The sequence below is a fragment of the Ascidia mentula genome, chromosome 8, assembly GCF_947561715.1.
Source record: "Ascidia mentula chromosome 8, kaAscMent1.1, whole genome shotgun sequence".
In the NCBI taxonomy this organism is placed as follows: Eukaryota; Metazoa; Chordata; class Ascidiacea; order Phlebobranchia; family Ascidiidae; genus Ascidia; species Ascidia mentula.
The window spans coordinates 1,824,856-1,836,636 of NC_138573.1; the positions used below are offsets into that span (position 1 = coordinate 1,824,856).

General features: G+C 38.5%; 3 protein-coding genes across 3 annotated transcripts; 2 read left to right on the top strand and 1 right to left on the bottom strand.

The window, feature by feature from the left end:
• Positions 1-205: 205 nt before the first annotated feature.
• Positions 206-4,316, top strand: LOC145911686 (gamma-butyrobetaine dioxygenase-like). The gene is made up of 10 exons (XM_082999098.1): positions 206-552; positions 825-955; positions 1,236-1,443; positions 1,649-1,724; positions 1,791-1,835; positions 2,156-2,280; positions 2,719-2,920; positions 3,054-3,176; positions 3,234-3,338; positions 4,027-4,316. The coding sequence occupies exons 1-10, from the start codon at positions 455-457 to the stop codon at positions 4,132-4,134; spliced, it is 1,221 nt and encodes a 406-aa protein (XP_082855224.1). The 5' UTR covers positions 206-454; the 3' UTR covers positions 4,135-4,316.
• Positions 4,317-5,247: 931 nt separating this feature from the next.
• On the top strand, positions 5,248-10,787 carry LOC145912403 (pyruvate kinase PKM-like). Its single transcript, XM_082999861.1, has 11 exons — positions 5,248-5,461; positions 5,632-5,823; positions 6,064-6,236; positions 6,460-6,617; positions 6,952-7,072; positions 7,287-7,403; positions 7,810-7,996; positions 8,361-8,437; positions 8,690-8,786; positions 9,479-9,627; positions 9,895-10,787. Exons 1-11 carry the CDS (start codon positions 5,317-5,319, stop codon positions 10,063-10,065), a joined length of 1,587 nt encoding a protein of 528 aa, XP_082855987.1. The 5' UTR covers positions 5,248-5,316; the 3' UTR covers positions 10,066-10,787.
• A 253-nt stretch (positions 10,788-11,040) lies between these two features.
• Positions 11,041-11,609, bottom strand: LOC145912349 (uncharacterized). Its single transcript, XM_082999795.1, has 2 exons — positions 11,375-11,609; positions 11,041-11,288 (listed from the first exon to the last, which is right to left on the bottom strand). Exons 1-2 carry the CDS (start codon positions 11,607-11,609, stop codon positions 11,041-11,043), a joined length of 483 nt encoding a protein of 160 aa, XP_082855921.1.
• Between the last annotated feature and the right edge of the window lie 172 nt (positions 11,610-11,781).

The following is an 11,781-nucleotide window of genomic DNA, read 5'->3' on the forward strand; positions in this document are numbered from 1 at the left end:
CGGAAAGTAATAACTAAATCATGGTCATTTTGTGCCTTTTGCTGCAACGCAAATGATGAACGTTGCGATACAGCAACCTTACAAGAGATATTCACCTTTTACTTTGCAGTAACTTTTTGTCAAGCCGTTTTTGAACAATTGACTGACAAATATGTTGTCATAATGGGCATTGTTAACAATAACATACATGTGGTCTAGTATTCTCGTGAATTTAGCGAGAATTTACAACAAAACTGGGCCAGGTTTTGCATCATTACCAAGTGCTCGTCATACCGCCTCTGTCCTTGAAGGTTTTGGTGTTTGCGTAACCCTGTATAATGCTGCCTTGCAAAAAAAGTACAAGTACTCCAGGGTGAAACGCGAAAAAGTGGACGCGGTCCAATAACCTTGCAAGTTGTGGGTCTGGACGGTGTTGCACTGTTGTTAGTTAGCCTTGAGTTAGATAGGAAGCGTAATGGAAATGAACGGAGCCAGGTTTACGGCAGAAAAGCTCGGTGTAGTTAAAGATGGAAACGAATGCGAAGTTAAATGGAACGACGGCCACGTGAGCAGGTGAGACCCGTCACTTTCTTTCACAACATCGAGCTTGTTTGTTGATCTTCACATGGGCTCCTGAACTCTTTGAATAAAAATGAAGTGTAAAAAAGTGATATAATCAATGAGATCTGTAGACACGTGAACACACTGTTTGGATCTGTAAGGTCTCGTCAGTCCAGTTGGGACTGTGGTACTGGGTTAGCTTTTGCCTTGGAAGACACACATTTTCCCACTTTCTAGGAAAAATGATTAGATTCCTGTAAACCTACATACTAATTTTTGTGAAGGTTTCACAGTCGATGGTTGCGTTACAACTGCCAGTGCTCTGCGTGTGCTCGACAATCTGTCAATCAACTGGTTGTTGATCGCTCAGTCTTTCCAGAAGTAATGAAGATCTCCAACATATCACAAAAAGGAGGTGCACGACTCTGCTTTTATAATATATATTAAGTTGGCATTGAACTTATTTTTGGGCCTATGTATTTAGGAAAGCCTTCAAAATGATCGTCTAAATTTATATAATTTTTTGTGATATAAAATCTACTATAAATCAATATTATTTTGTTTGTATTAATGATTCGTTTTTGGTAATTGTTGAACTATTGCTGGAGTTTCACCTCACCTCTATCAGTTTTCTCCAAAAATATTTACGCTCTCCACAATCTCAAATTCCTTCATTGTGATCAATGTTTGCGCAGAACAAATTTTCGCGACCTTACAGGACGACCTTCCTCCTGAACACGTGACTATACTAAGCTCTGATTGGTTGCGTTCTCATTGTTACTGCGATATTTGCTTGAGTTCCAAGTTAGCGGAAACATCCACCATGAAATATCTGAACCCTCGGTCGGATGAGCCAAAACGCTTTTTCTACGACAAAATCCAAGACGACGAAGGTCTTTTTAGGTAATTGCGATAGTGTCACGTGACTACAACCTAAATGCACAGAATTCAGCTAAGACTTATGTTGCTTGCATGGAAAAGATGATTTTTTTAAATTAAAATGCACAAGTGAAACTAAACTTGTCACAAATAATCAACCTTTGGTCTCGGATCGGCTGCCAACAAGCTAAACTAACAAACCCAACTTGCAACCATACTTCTCTCACAGCTGGCTCGACGCTGTCGTAACGGATGGATTTTGTATTATTGAGGGGGTTCCCCGTGAGTCGGAAAAAGTGATAGAGGTTGGAACTGTTGCTTGTTTTGATTTACCAAAAATTGCTTTGTTGAATAAACATGTTTTACTTTAGGTTGCCGAATGCGTCGCACCGATATTGTACCAGGTCTATGGAAAAGTAAGATCGTCTTTTTTGTAAAGAGTATTTCGCTTGGCAACGTTGAAATGTTGTGAAAGAAAAAAAAAATTCTTACGGAAACAATTGAATTTACATGAATAAATTAACCATTGTGTCTTCGTATACAACGAGATAGGACAATTAAATGTGAAAATAAATTGAAGTTTCGCATAACAATTTGGAACACATTTTCCGAGAGTTGCTTTCAAGCACCGAATTTCGAGCTCTGAAAAACCTTGTGTAAACAACTTATTCCCTCGCTTTTAAGTTGTTGTCAATTTCATCAGTAGACCAATACTGTTTTGTTTCGCCCATTTTAGTATTTCGAAGTGTACGATGACGGTGGACTGGAAAATTACTCCAACTCCAACAAGGGACTTCATTTCCACATGGATCAGCCTCATTACGAGAGTGCTCCGGGAGTCCAACTCATGCACTTTATCCAGTAAGTGAACTGGATCTCATCTTGAATCAATTAGACGTAATTATCCCTTGCTCCAAACAGCAGATTTCAAATTAATCATATCTTTGACTCAACACCTTAAGATACTGCCATAGGTTCCCTACCTTTTTTCTTCAATTTACCTCCAGGCAGCCTTCAAAGACTAAATTTACTCGCTGTTTTTACCGAACTAATTTTGCAAAATACCTGTAAAAGAAAAAAAAGGCTTTAAAAATATCCGAACCGAGTTGTATCAATCTTTGTAAACACTGCAGCGATGCAAAAGAAATAATGTAAAAATAACTAATGGTTTAGCCCAAATCATAACCGTTAAAAAACTACCCCCAGTTGGTAACCATTGCTATAGCCCGTTTGCTGCATTTGGCATAACTTTCCCAATTTTGTTTGATTATTTCCGAACATTGGCCAACGTATATTTAGTTTTGACCCATGCGTGACCGGTGGCGAATCAATGGTCGTGGATCTGTTCCGATGCGCTGAGATTTTCCGCGAGGAAGCGCCAAAGGACTTTGAAGTCCTCTGCCGCGTTCCCACAGTGTGGAAAACGATCGACCTCAAGAAATCGGTACAGAGCTATTACCAAATCAGAAAACCGGTCATCGAGACTGACTACGATAACCAGGTATACGATTGGGTTCAAAACAGCTAAAAGCAGAAAAACAGAATTGAAAGTATTCAGAGATTCGATTTATTGATAAGTTTTGCATTTGTGATCGCTGATCATTTGCAAAACGTGGGGCGATATTCACCTTTAGATTGTCGCCATACATTGGAACCCAGGGACCGAGGAAGCACTGCAAGTACGTCACAATGACGTAGAGGCTTTCTACTCGGCTTACAACAAATTCTGGAAAATAATTCACCGCAAAGAAAATCAGGTACGCGTTGATTTTGGAGAGTCGCGGATGATTTTTACAACTTTCCACGAATTCCAGTTTTTCTTTCGGGCCCACAGTGGTGACGTAGTAGTGATAAACAACAGAAGAATGGCACACAATCGGACGGCTTTTCAGTCAAACGGTGGAAGGCGTTTCATGCAGGTGGGTAATACATCATTTTTTGGTACTACATGTGTACATTTATAATTACAAATGTTAATGTAGTGGTTCCTACCCGTATAATTTACGCTAAAACTTGTGTAATAAAATCTAAACTTGATCAGGTCGAACCGAGGAGGCTGTCGATGGTGCATTTTGACATGAGCAGTTTTATTAACAGTTTGAACTTTATGCAAATTGTTATGTGGGCTACTGACGTTAGTAAGTTTTTGTAATTAATAAAAGGGCTTCCTAAGCTATGGGTCTCGACCAGTGGTGGGATTCAAATTTTTTGTCAGCCGGTTCTATCACAAAAGTCATATTTTTCAGCGGGTTCTGTTGCAAAAATCCATTGCCAGTAACTAGTAATGCTAACCGGTTCGATGATCTCATAAAATTTCGTGAGACGGTTCTACAGAACCGGTGCGAACCGGCTGAATCCCACCACCGGTCTCGACTCAATTTGGGGTTGCCAAATGTAAATTTTGGGATCACGGAACAAATTGAAGTTTGTTAAGGCAATTCTTGAAAGTTCTTTTTCAGAATAGGATCGCATATAAATTTCTCCTTAAAAATGTGGTCGAAGAACAAAATAATTTGAGAAGTCCTGTCTTGGAAGACCACACCTCACGTCCCACGGATTCGATTAAACAGTAGTAAGAACCACACTTATTAAACCTGTACGTTTCAGACAACGTATTTGAGCATCGACGAACTGCGACGGCGTTACGTCACGCTTGGTCTCAACATGGAAAAGGATGTTAAGCTGACGAAGGTTGGAAACAGAAGCGCCATCTAGTGGACCCGGGAAAACCTTTTTCCTGTGTATATTTGCTAGGAATGGTTTGACCATTGCGCCGTAATCTTTCGTGACATTCAAATACAAAATGGCTATAATGTATATTTCATAAGGGCGTGATATGTGGATAATTATGAATCACTGATGCGTTTGGTTACGTCAGCAAGCTACAATCAATTTTATTCCCAAAATCATTAAAGATTAAATATTTTTTCTTACACAAACCTTACAATAACTGGAAAAAATACGACCATTATCACAGACAAATGTACATCTTAATAAAAGTTATTTTAACGGACATAAAGGGCTTTTCCCGAGTAAAAATCCAGCAACGAGTTTTGTATCAGGAGTTAGCCGAGCGTTAAGGAAGGTCAGCAATGACTGCAGCGGGAAGGTTATTATGTTGAGCTTATGATTGACGACAGCCGCGTTGAACTTGCTGCGAAAGATCAGCGTTTCGGTGCCAAAATTAGCGCTGTTTCGGGGTTCTTTGCAGTTCAGCAGTTGTCTGAGACACGTCGTGTTCTGACGAATAATTTCACTCCTTGAGAGCGTGATTCGCGCGTGCTTCAGCAGTTGTCATCACCTGCGGGGCTTTGCCTTAAATGCGCGCGTGCCTTGGGTAGCGTATTACTACAGCCCTCAGCTCAAACGTTACAGACAAGTTTTATTTGCCTGACCTTAACTTTGAGGTTGCATACGAGATTCGTAGATTGTTTTCATTTGGTTTCTTAGTCTGACAGAATACGTTGATATTTTGAAAAATATATTACAATTTGTTACACGTAGAAGACCTAATAGCCCTGGAAGCCAATTAGATAGTTCTCAATATGCACAAGGGCCACATTTTTTTAATGATATAGCCTTGTTATATCAATTTGTGGTAAAATGTATTGTCATCTTCCAGCCTTGCAGACTGCAGTGTTAGTTTGTCCATATTTAGGCATATCATGTATTAACTCTTACTGTATCCCGGGAGCTTCTCGATAACCGCCTACGGTTTAAAGCTGTTCGGTTCTCATCAGTTCACTGCACATGTTTAAGGCGTAATTAGACTGCTATCACGACGGGAAAAATAAAAATTATTATTAAATTATTATTATATGCAGATTTAGCACTGTTATTAGTTGCTAATTCTAGACGTAATTGTTGCATTTTCGTAAAACACACACAACGAAGAAAATGACCAACAAGTCTTCTGATGCTTTCTATCAAACCCAGAATACTCAGTTCATTTCAGCAGTAACCTCACTTGAGCATTCTTGCAAATTGGACATCGACAGTGCGCCACAAACATGTCGAAACACATCTATTATCTGCACAATTGGTAAGTGATGTTTTTTTGCAGTCAAGTAGCATTAATATCAATATAACTGTATGTTAAGTTTTATATAAAGTGGAAATATGTTATTTATTATAATATGTTGTTTAACTTCCTGTCTGCAATACCTGGTTATTGCTTAATAGAAATTAGTTAACTACCAATTTGTTTTATAGGCCCAGCCTCAAACAGCGTAGAAACGCTGAAGAACATGATCATTTGTGGGATGAATATTGCCAGAATGAATTTCTCACATGGAACGCATGAGTATCATGGACAGACAATCCAAAATGTCCGTGATGCCGTGGAAAGTTTCAGATCCACTCCAATCTATTACAGACCTATTGGAATTGCACTGGATACCAAAGGTACAAGTTTTGAATTTTTTTTATTGAAACTACGTAAATGCTCCAGAAAGAAAGTGAATTGTGAATTTGGTTCAATTTGTTATTTCAATCTAGTTCATGCTCATGATCTTATAACTTCACTCTGAATGGTGTGAATTTTACTGGTCATTTATCCCCACTTAAAAAAATTATTTTTTCATAATAACATTTGTTTAAAATAATAGTGCTTCATATTTATCAGAAATTTTATTTATTTTTCAGGCCCAGAAATTAGAACTGGTTTGCTAAAGGGAGGAGGAAGTGCGGAAGTTGAACTGAAAAAGGGAAACAACATAAAGTTGAGCCTCGATGACTCACACTTTGAACAGGGTGATGATAAATGCATTTTTGTGGACTACAAAAACCTCAGCAAAGTTGTTGACACAGGAAACAAGGTTATTTGTTTGTTTTCTGTGTTAAGTATATGAAATGTTTTCTAAAATATCTGCATGTTTTGTAAACACAAGCACACCAATATTATTGATTGATGTATTTGACGTATTTTCCAAAATTTATACGAAATAGTTCTAACTCCTAACCATCGTGTAACAGTTCCACAATATTTTTAAACCAATCCACTTTTGTCAAAATATCTCTTATTTTGATTTATTTTTATAGATCTTCATTGATGACGGTTTAATTTCTCTTGTCGTGAAAGAGACTGGTGAAGACTATGTCATGTGCGAAATTGAAAATGGGGGCATGTTGGGTTCCAAGAAAGGGGTGAACCTGCCAGGAATTGAAGTTGATTTACCAGCAGTTAGTGAAAAAGACACGTAAGTAAACCAGACAGGCGATGCTACACCTGCAATTGCACAAAAGCAAATATGTGGATCGTTGGCATGTTTGCCGCACTGCAAACAAGACTTACACTTAACTTAAACACTGAAAGCTATTTATGGCAGAATAAACATTGTACCCACAGTTATGTGAAAATTACAGTGTTTGCCCAGGTTTGTTATGCATCCCAACTAATTTGATTTTGTAACAATTTATAAATTTTGTGTCACATCAATGCTTTGTAAATTAAATTAAAGTGTGGTTAATGGGGTGTTAATGCCTGCTAAAATTTTTGTTGGCAATCCTTATAGTTTGTATTGTCCTTTGCAGAAAGGATCTTCGTTTTGGTGTAGAGCAAGGTGTGGACATGGTGTTTGCTTCATTTATTCGCAAAGCAGCCGATGTTCATGCTGTCCGTAATGTTTTGGGTGAAGATGGCAAGAATATCAAGGTCAGTTGGAAGATTTACAATTGCTAGCATCATGGCAGAACATTTATTGTAACACAAAAAGCTAAAATGTTTGGGCAAATTTCTTTTCATATAATAATATAACAATATTTCGTCTGAGTGTTTTGCTTTTGTGAATATCCTCAAAATAGTAAATTATGATTTTGCTCAAAGTTTTTGGCTTACACATTAACTATCATAAAATGAATTGTCACAGATTATTTCAAAAATTGAGAACCATGAAGGCGTGAAGAAAATTGATGAAATCATTGAGGCCAGTGATGGTATCATGGTTGCCAGGGGAGACATGGGCATTGAAATTCCTGCAGAAAAGGTACTGGGTCCTTTTTTTTCCTGAAAGCATTTGAATAGTCCAAGAATACAAAGGCTTGTCCACAATGTACTTTACATTGACATATTTATTAAAGACAATCCAGTGGCACCTTTGTCATAATAAGCAAATCCATCAAAAGAGTTTCTTTACTACAGTTTATTATGCATGCATATTGTGCAGTGTGTTAGACTGGTTGCTTAATTGTAGCCCTCGACTAGGCACCGTCTTGAAACCAGCAACACTTTGTATCAAGGTAGCAATTAAATTGTTTGAAACAAATTGTTTCAAATTGAAATCAGCTAGTTTATTAGAATGAAAAAATCTATTTTGTCCGCATATGCTTCCTCAGTTTCTGCAAATATGATAGTGCATATTTTTTGTATGTATAATTTTTTTGTGAAAACAGGTGTTCATCGCCCAAAAGATGCTGATAGGCAAATGCAACTTGCAAGGCAAGCCGGTAATTTGTGCCACCCAAATGTTGGAGAGCATGGTTTCCAAACCACGACCAACGCGTGCAGAGGCATCTGATGTTGCTAATGCTGTCCTCGATGGCTCAGACTGTATTATGCTCAGTGGGGAAACAGCCAAAGGTTAGTGAAAGTTTTGGTGCAATCCTTTTTGCGATCACAGAAAGAGGCTGTTAATATGCCATGTAGATATGCACCACACGGAAGGGGTCATTGTGAAGCATTTTTTCATTAGAGTGAAACCTAATTTGTAGATCATATATCTTTTAGTTGCAACCATGCTCAAAATGCACTAATCAATACCCTTGTGCAAATGAGCCAATGCATTGTTTACAGAAACTGTTTTTGCATATAATTAACATTACAGCATACAAAAGCATATAATTAACGTCAGTGACAAAGTACAAACAGAGAATTACTTCCCTCACATTATTAATGTCAGAGTCAGGATGTTGTTTCATTAAGTGTGCTTTTTTTCCGCTTTCAGGGGCATTTCCTCTGGAGTGTGTTAAAATGCAACACCAGATCGCCAGAGAAGCAGAAGCCAGCATCTTTCACAGAAGAGTAAGTTGTAACTTAATAATCTGGGAACAAATGGTGAAACATTATTCTGCTGTGGCCTTGAAAGCAATGTTACTATATCACCACGTTTGGTTGCAGTCATTACCATATAATGAGGCGCCTTTATATTTTACACGTCATTGAAGCATGGTGAATTCGAAAAAAATGATAAATCCACGAAACAATTGGATTTGCATTGCTAAGTAACGCGTAACGAAAGTAAATACTTAATCAAGCGCCTATTTCCCTTTATAGGAGTTCGAAGAATTGCGGAACTGCAGAAGCCACGCTACAGACTCTGGCAGTGCAATTGCAAGCGCCGTGGTTGAGGCTTCGTTCAGATGCCTAGCCGGTAAGCTTTAATCTTAATTGTGGGCCCGGAAATGCAAGGGTTTCAAATCTGTCATCAAAGCATATTCCATTCAATCCCTAGAGCTGGTAATATGGATTACAGTGCCGGGCTTCATTGTCGTGGCCGGCCGAGGTCGATTAAAATCGATACATACGCCCTTGTTACTGTTCTTTTTGTAAAATAACCCGAGTTGAACTGCACGCTGTTGGTTGAAACGTGCTTGGCGGGTAACACGGTTACATTGAAGTGGTGTTGCCAAGGTTCCAATGGTTGGGTCGTGATGGCCTTGTTGTTGACCTGTACTCTAGGCCTACAAGTTTTTTTGTTGTGTCACTTTAAAACGTGTGTTCGACTATAATACGGTTCTAATATGTTGGGTGTAAAATTTAACGTGCAAAATGCGTGCTGGACGTTTTTGCATATCTTGTCATGGAATGCCTTGCAAAAAAGTTTTAAATTTAAAGCCAGATAATGATTTTTACTGTGATTTTGCAAAGCTTATTCTTGCGCCCAAGGTTCCTTTCCAAATATAATTTGTACAGTACAAAGTAATTTTCCACCTTCATGACAAACGATGTTATTGGCCACTTAAAAAGCCCGCCCTTTACACACGTATCGAGTCATAGATATCGTGTTACCTCTCCTTACCTTAGCATGGGGTCACACTGAATCTAACCTACTGTTCTCAACAGCTGGTATCATTGTGTTGACTCGCTCCGGCCAATCAGCGGCCCAAGTATCGAGCTACAGACCACGAGCTCCAATTCTGACGGTAACAAGGTATGAGCAAACCGCCAGACAAGTGCATCTATGGAGAGGTTGCTTTCCTATTCTGTACCAGGTTGGTAACCGCGCACATTTTATTTCCTTTTGTCACATAGCATTGGACACAATTTGACGGCAAATCTTACTTAAACGATCAAAAATCACTAACGTAATAATATGGTATGATGCGAAAACAAGCATTGAGGTGTACATGCAAGGTAACATCGTTCAGGGTCAATGGACCAGTTATTGACCATTCTTTCAGTCGGCATTGTTTCGTAACAGCACCGACAAGTGTGGCATGTTGACAAAAACCCAAGCAAACATTTACCCTTTGTCGCAGGAACCCGTTCTGCCCAATTGGTCGGACGACGTTGACGGTCGCGTAAAGTTTGCCATCCAAGTTGGCAAAGCTAGGAAATTTTTCAGCACTGGAGACTTTGTCATTGTGGTCACTGGGTGGCAGCCTGGGTCCGGTTTCACCAATACTATGAGAGTGGTACAGATTGAATAGATGAACCTCTCTACTTACTCGGCGCCACTGACTAACGTTCTGTTTCTCTATAAACAATCTCAATGTGGTCTTAACTTGGTTTGTCCGTGTTTGTTGTCGTTATTGTCCTTTATTGAACCGCAGCGAGACTTTATCCCACTTGCATTGCGAAGATGGGCCCGCTTGCACTGCTTTTGCATAAATCCCCACGTAAAGAAAGTGTCACAATGCGATTTAACAACAAAAATGTCCCAAGCCAATAATGGCAAAATAACTAATGAGGGTCCACGAAGTCACAAAATACTGCTGCGCAGTTGTGTGACAGAGATTTGTTTTGTTGTGGAAATGTTGCTTTTCTGCGCTGTATAAAGAATTAAGCGGTCCCATTAAGTTACACACGCGTGCTTAAATTATTTCTGTATGTTTGTATATCTCCAATTGATTGTCAAATAAGATCACAAAACCGAAATATATCTGAAAGCTTATTTAATATATCTTCATGTCCGTTTCTAGTTCACTTTCCATTTTGTCTTCAAAAGTATATTTAACTAAAAACTGCCGTCACTTTTGGATCATTTTAGTTTTCGCATCACACCGCTTAAGAGCACTGTGCAAAAGTTCTTGAGGATAACAGACCGTTTTTGCAAAGAGTTCAGCTTTTTTGTGCATATTTAATTATAAAAATTTTGTTGAGGTTTTTGAATTTACAACAGTTGCGAATAAACGTTTTTTGTCGGTTGAAAGCGCTTGCTTTGTTCTTGTCTTTTATTCAGCGGTAATTTTTTTGGAACAACAGAAAATTTTGCGTGTCGGTAATAATACGTTATACCATGTAAAAAAAATCTAAAATCAGTTTTTACTAATTTTGTAATTCACCACAAAATTTTGTTTCAGTTAAATTGACTCAATATCTTAACCTCGCATTGCAGCAACGCATCCAAAATGGCAAAAAAACGGTTTGTTGTTCCAAAAATGGCGTCCGATAGCTTTCCAAAACTACAACAAAGCGCTAAAGGCGTACACCCCCAAACTAAAGCTGGCAGTGGACACGACAGCATACTGTGGAATAGAACTTAATGAAATTGGTGAAAGTGAGTCTTCTACGGCCAGTGGCGAATCAAAACCCTCCCATATCATACTGGCCATCCATATGAACACTGATATTCCGCAAACTAGCATTGCGGTAAAAAGAACCTTGTTTGCCTTCTGTTTCCGTTGTTTGACAACTACAAAGGAAGCGATCCCTACACAAAACATACAAAAGATTACCTAAGTAGCTTTTCTGAACTTTATGACATAGTATGATGTTATATTTTGCACTGTTTAATACCTGGGATTGCAATAGTGGCAATTGCACCGAAAATAGGCCAAGAAGAATTGTGTATCGTCTTCGTTTTCCAGTTCTTTCCCCAGTATAAACTGAAAAACATCTTCACTAGTATAACTAAGGTATAAATCGCCTCCCTGCCGCTTATAGAACCAGCTTTCTTCGGAATGCTTCTTCGATCAAGCAGCTTTTCATTTTGCTGACTCTTCTTTTGAGCTTTTCTCTTGGAATGTGTCATCTCGTCAAAAACTACTATTTTTTGTAAAACGCTCACGCATCGCTATTTTATTTTACCTTTATTGAAGACACAATCCATTATGACGCTTCAATGCATTATTATTGTTTATCTCTCAATCGTTTAGATTCCTTTTAGTCGCCATATTTGTTTTTTGAAAGTAAAACGGGTAAAT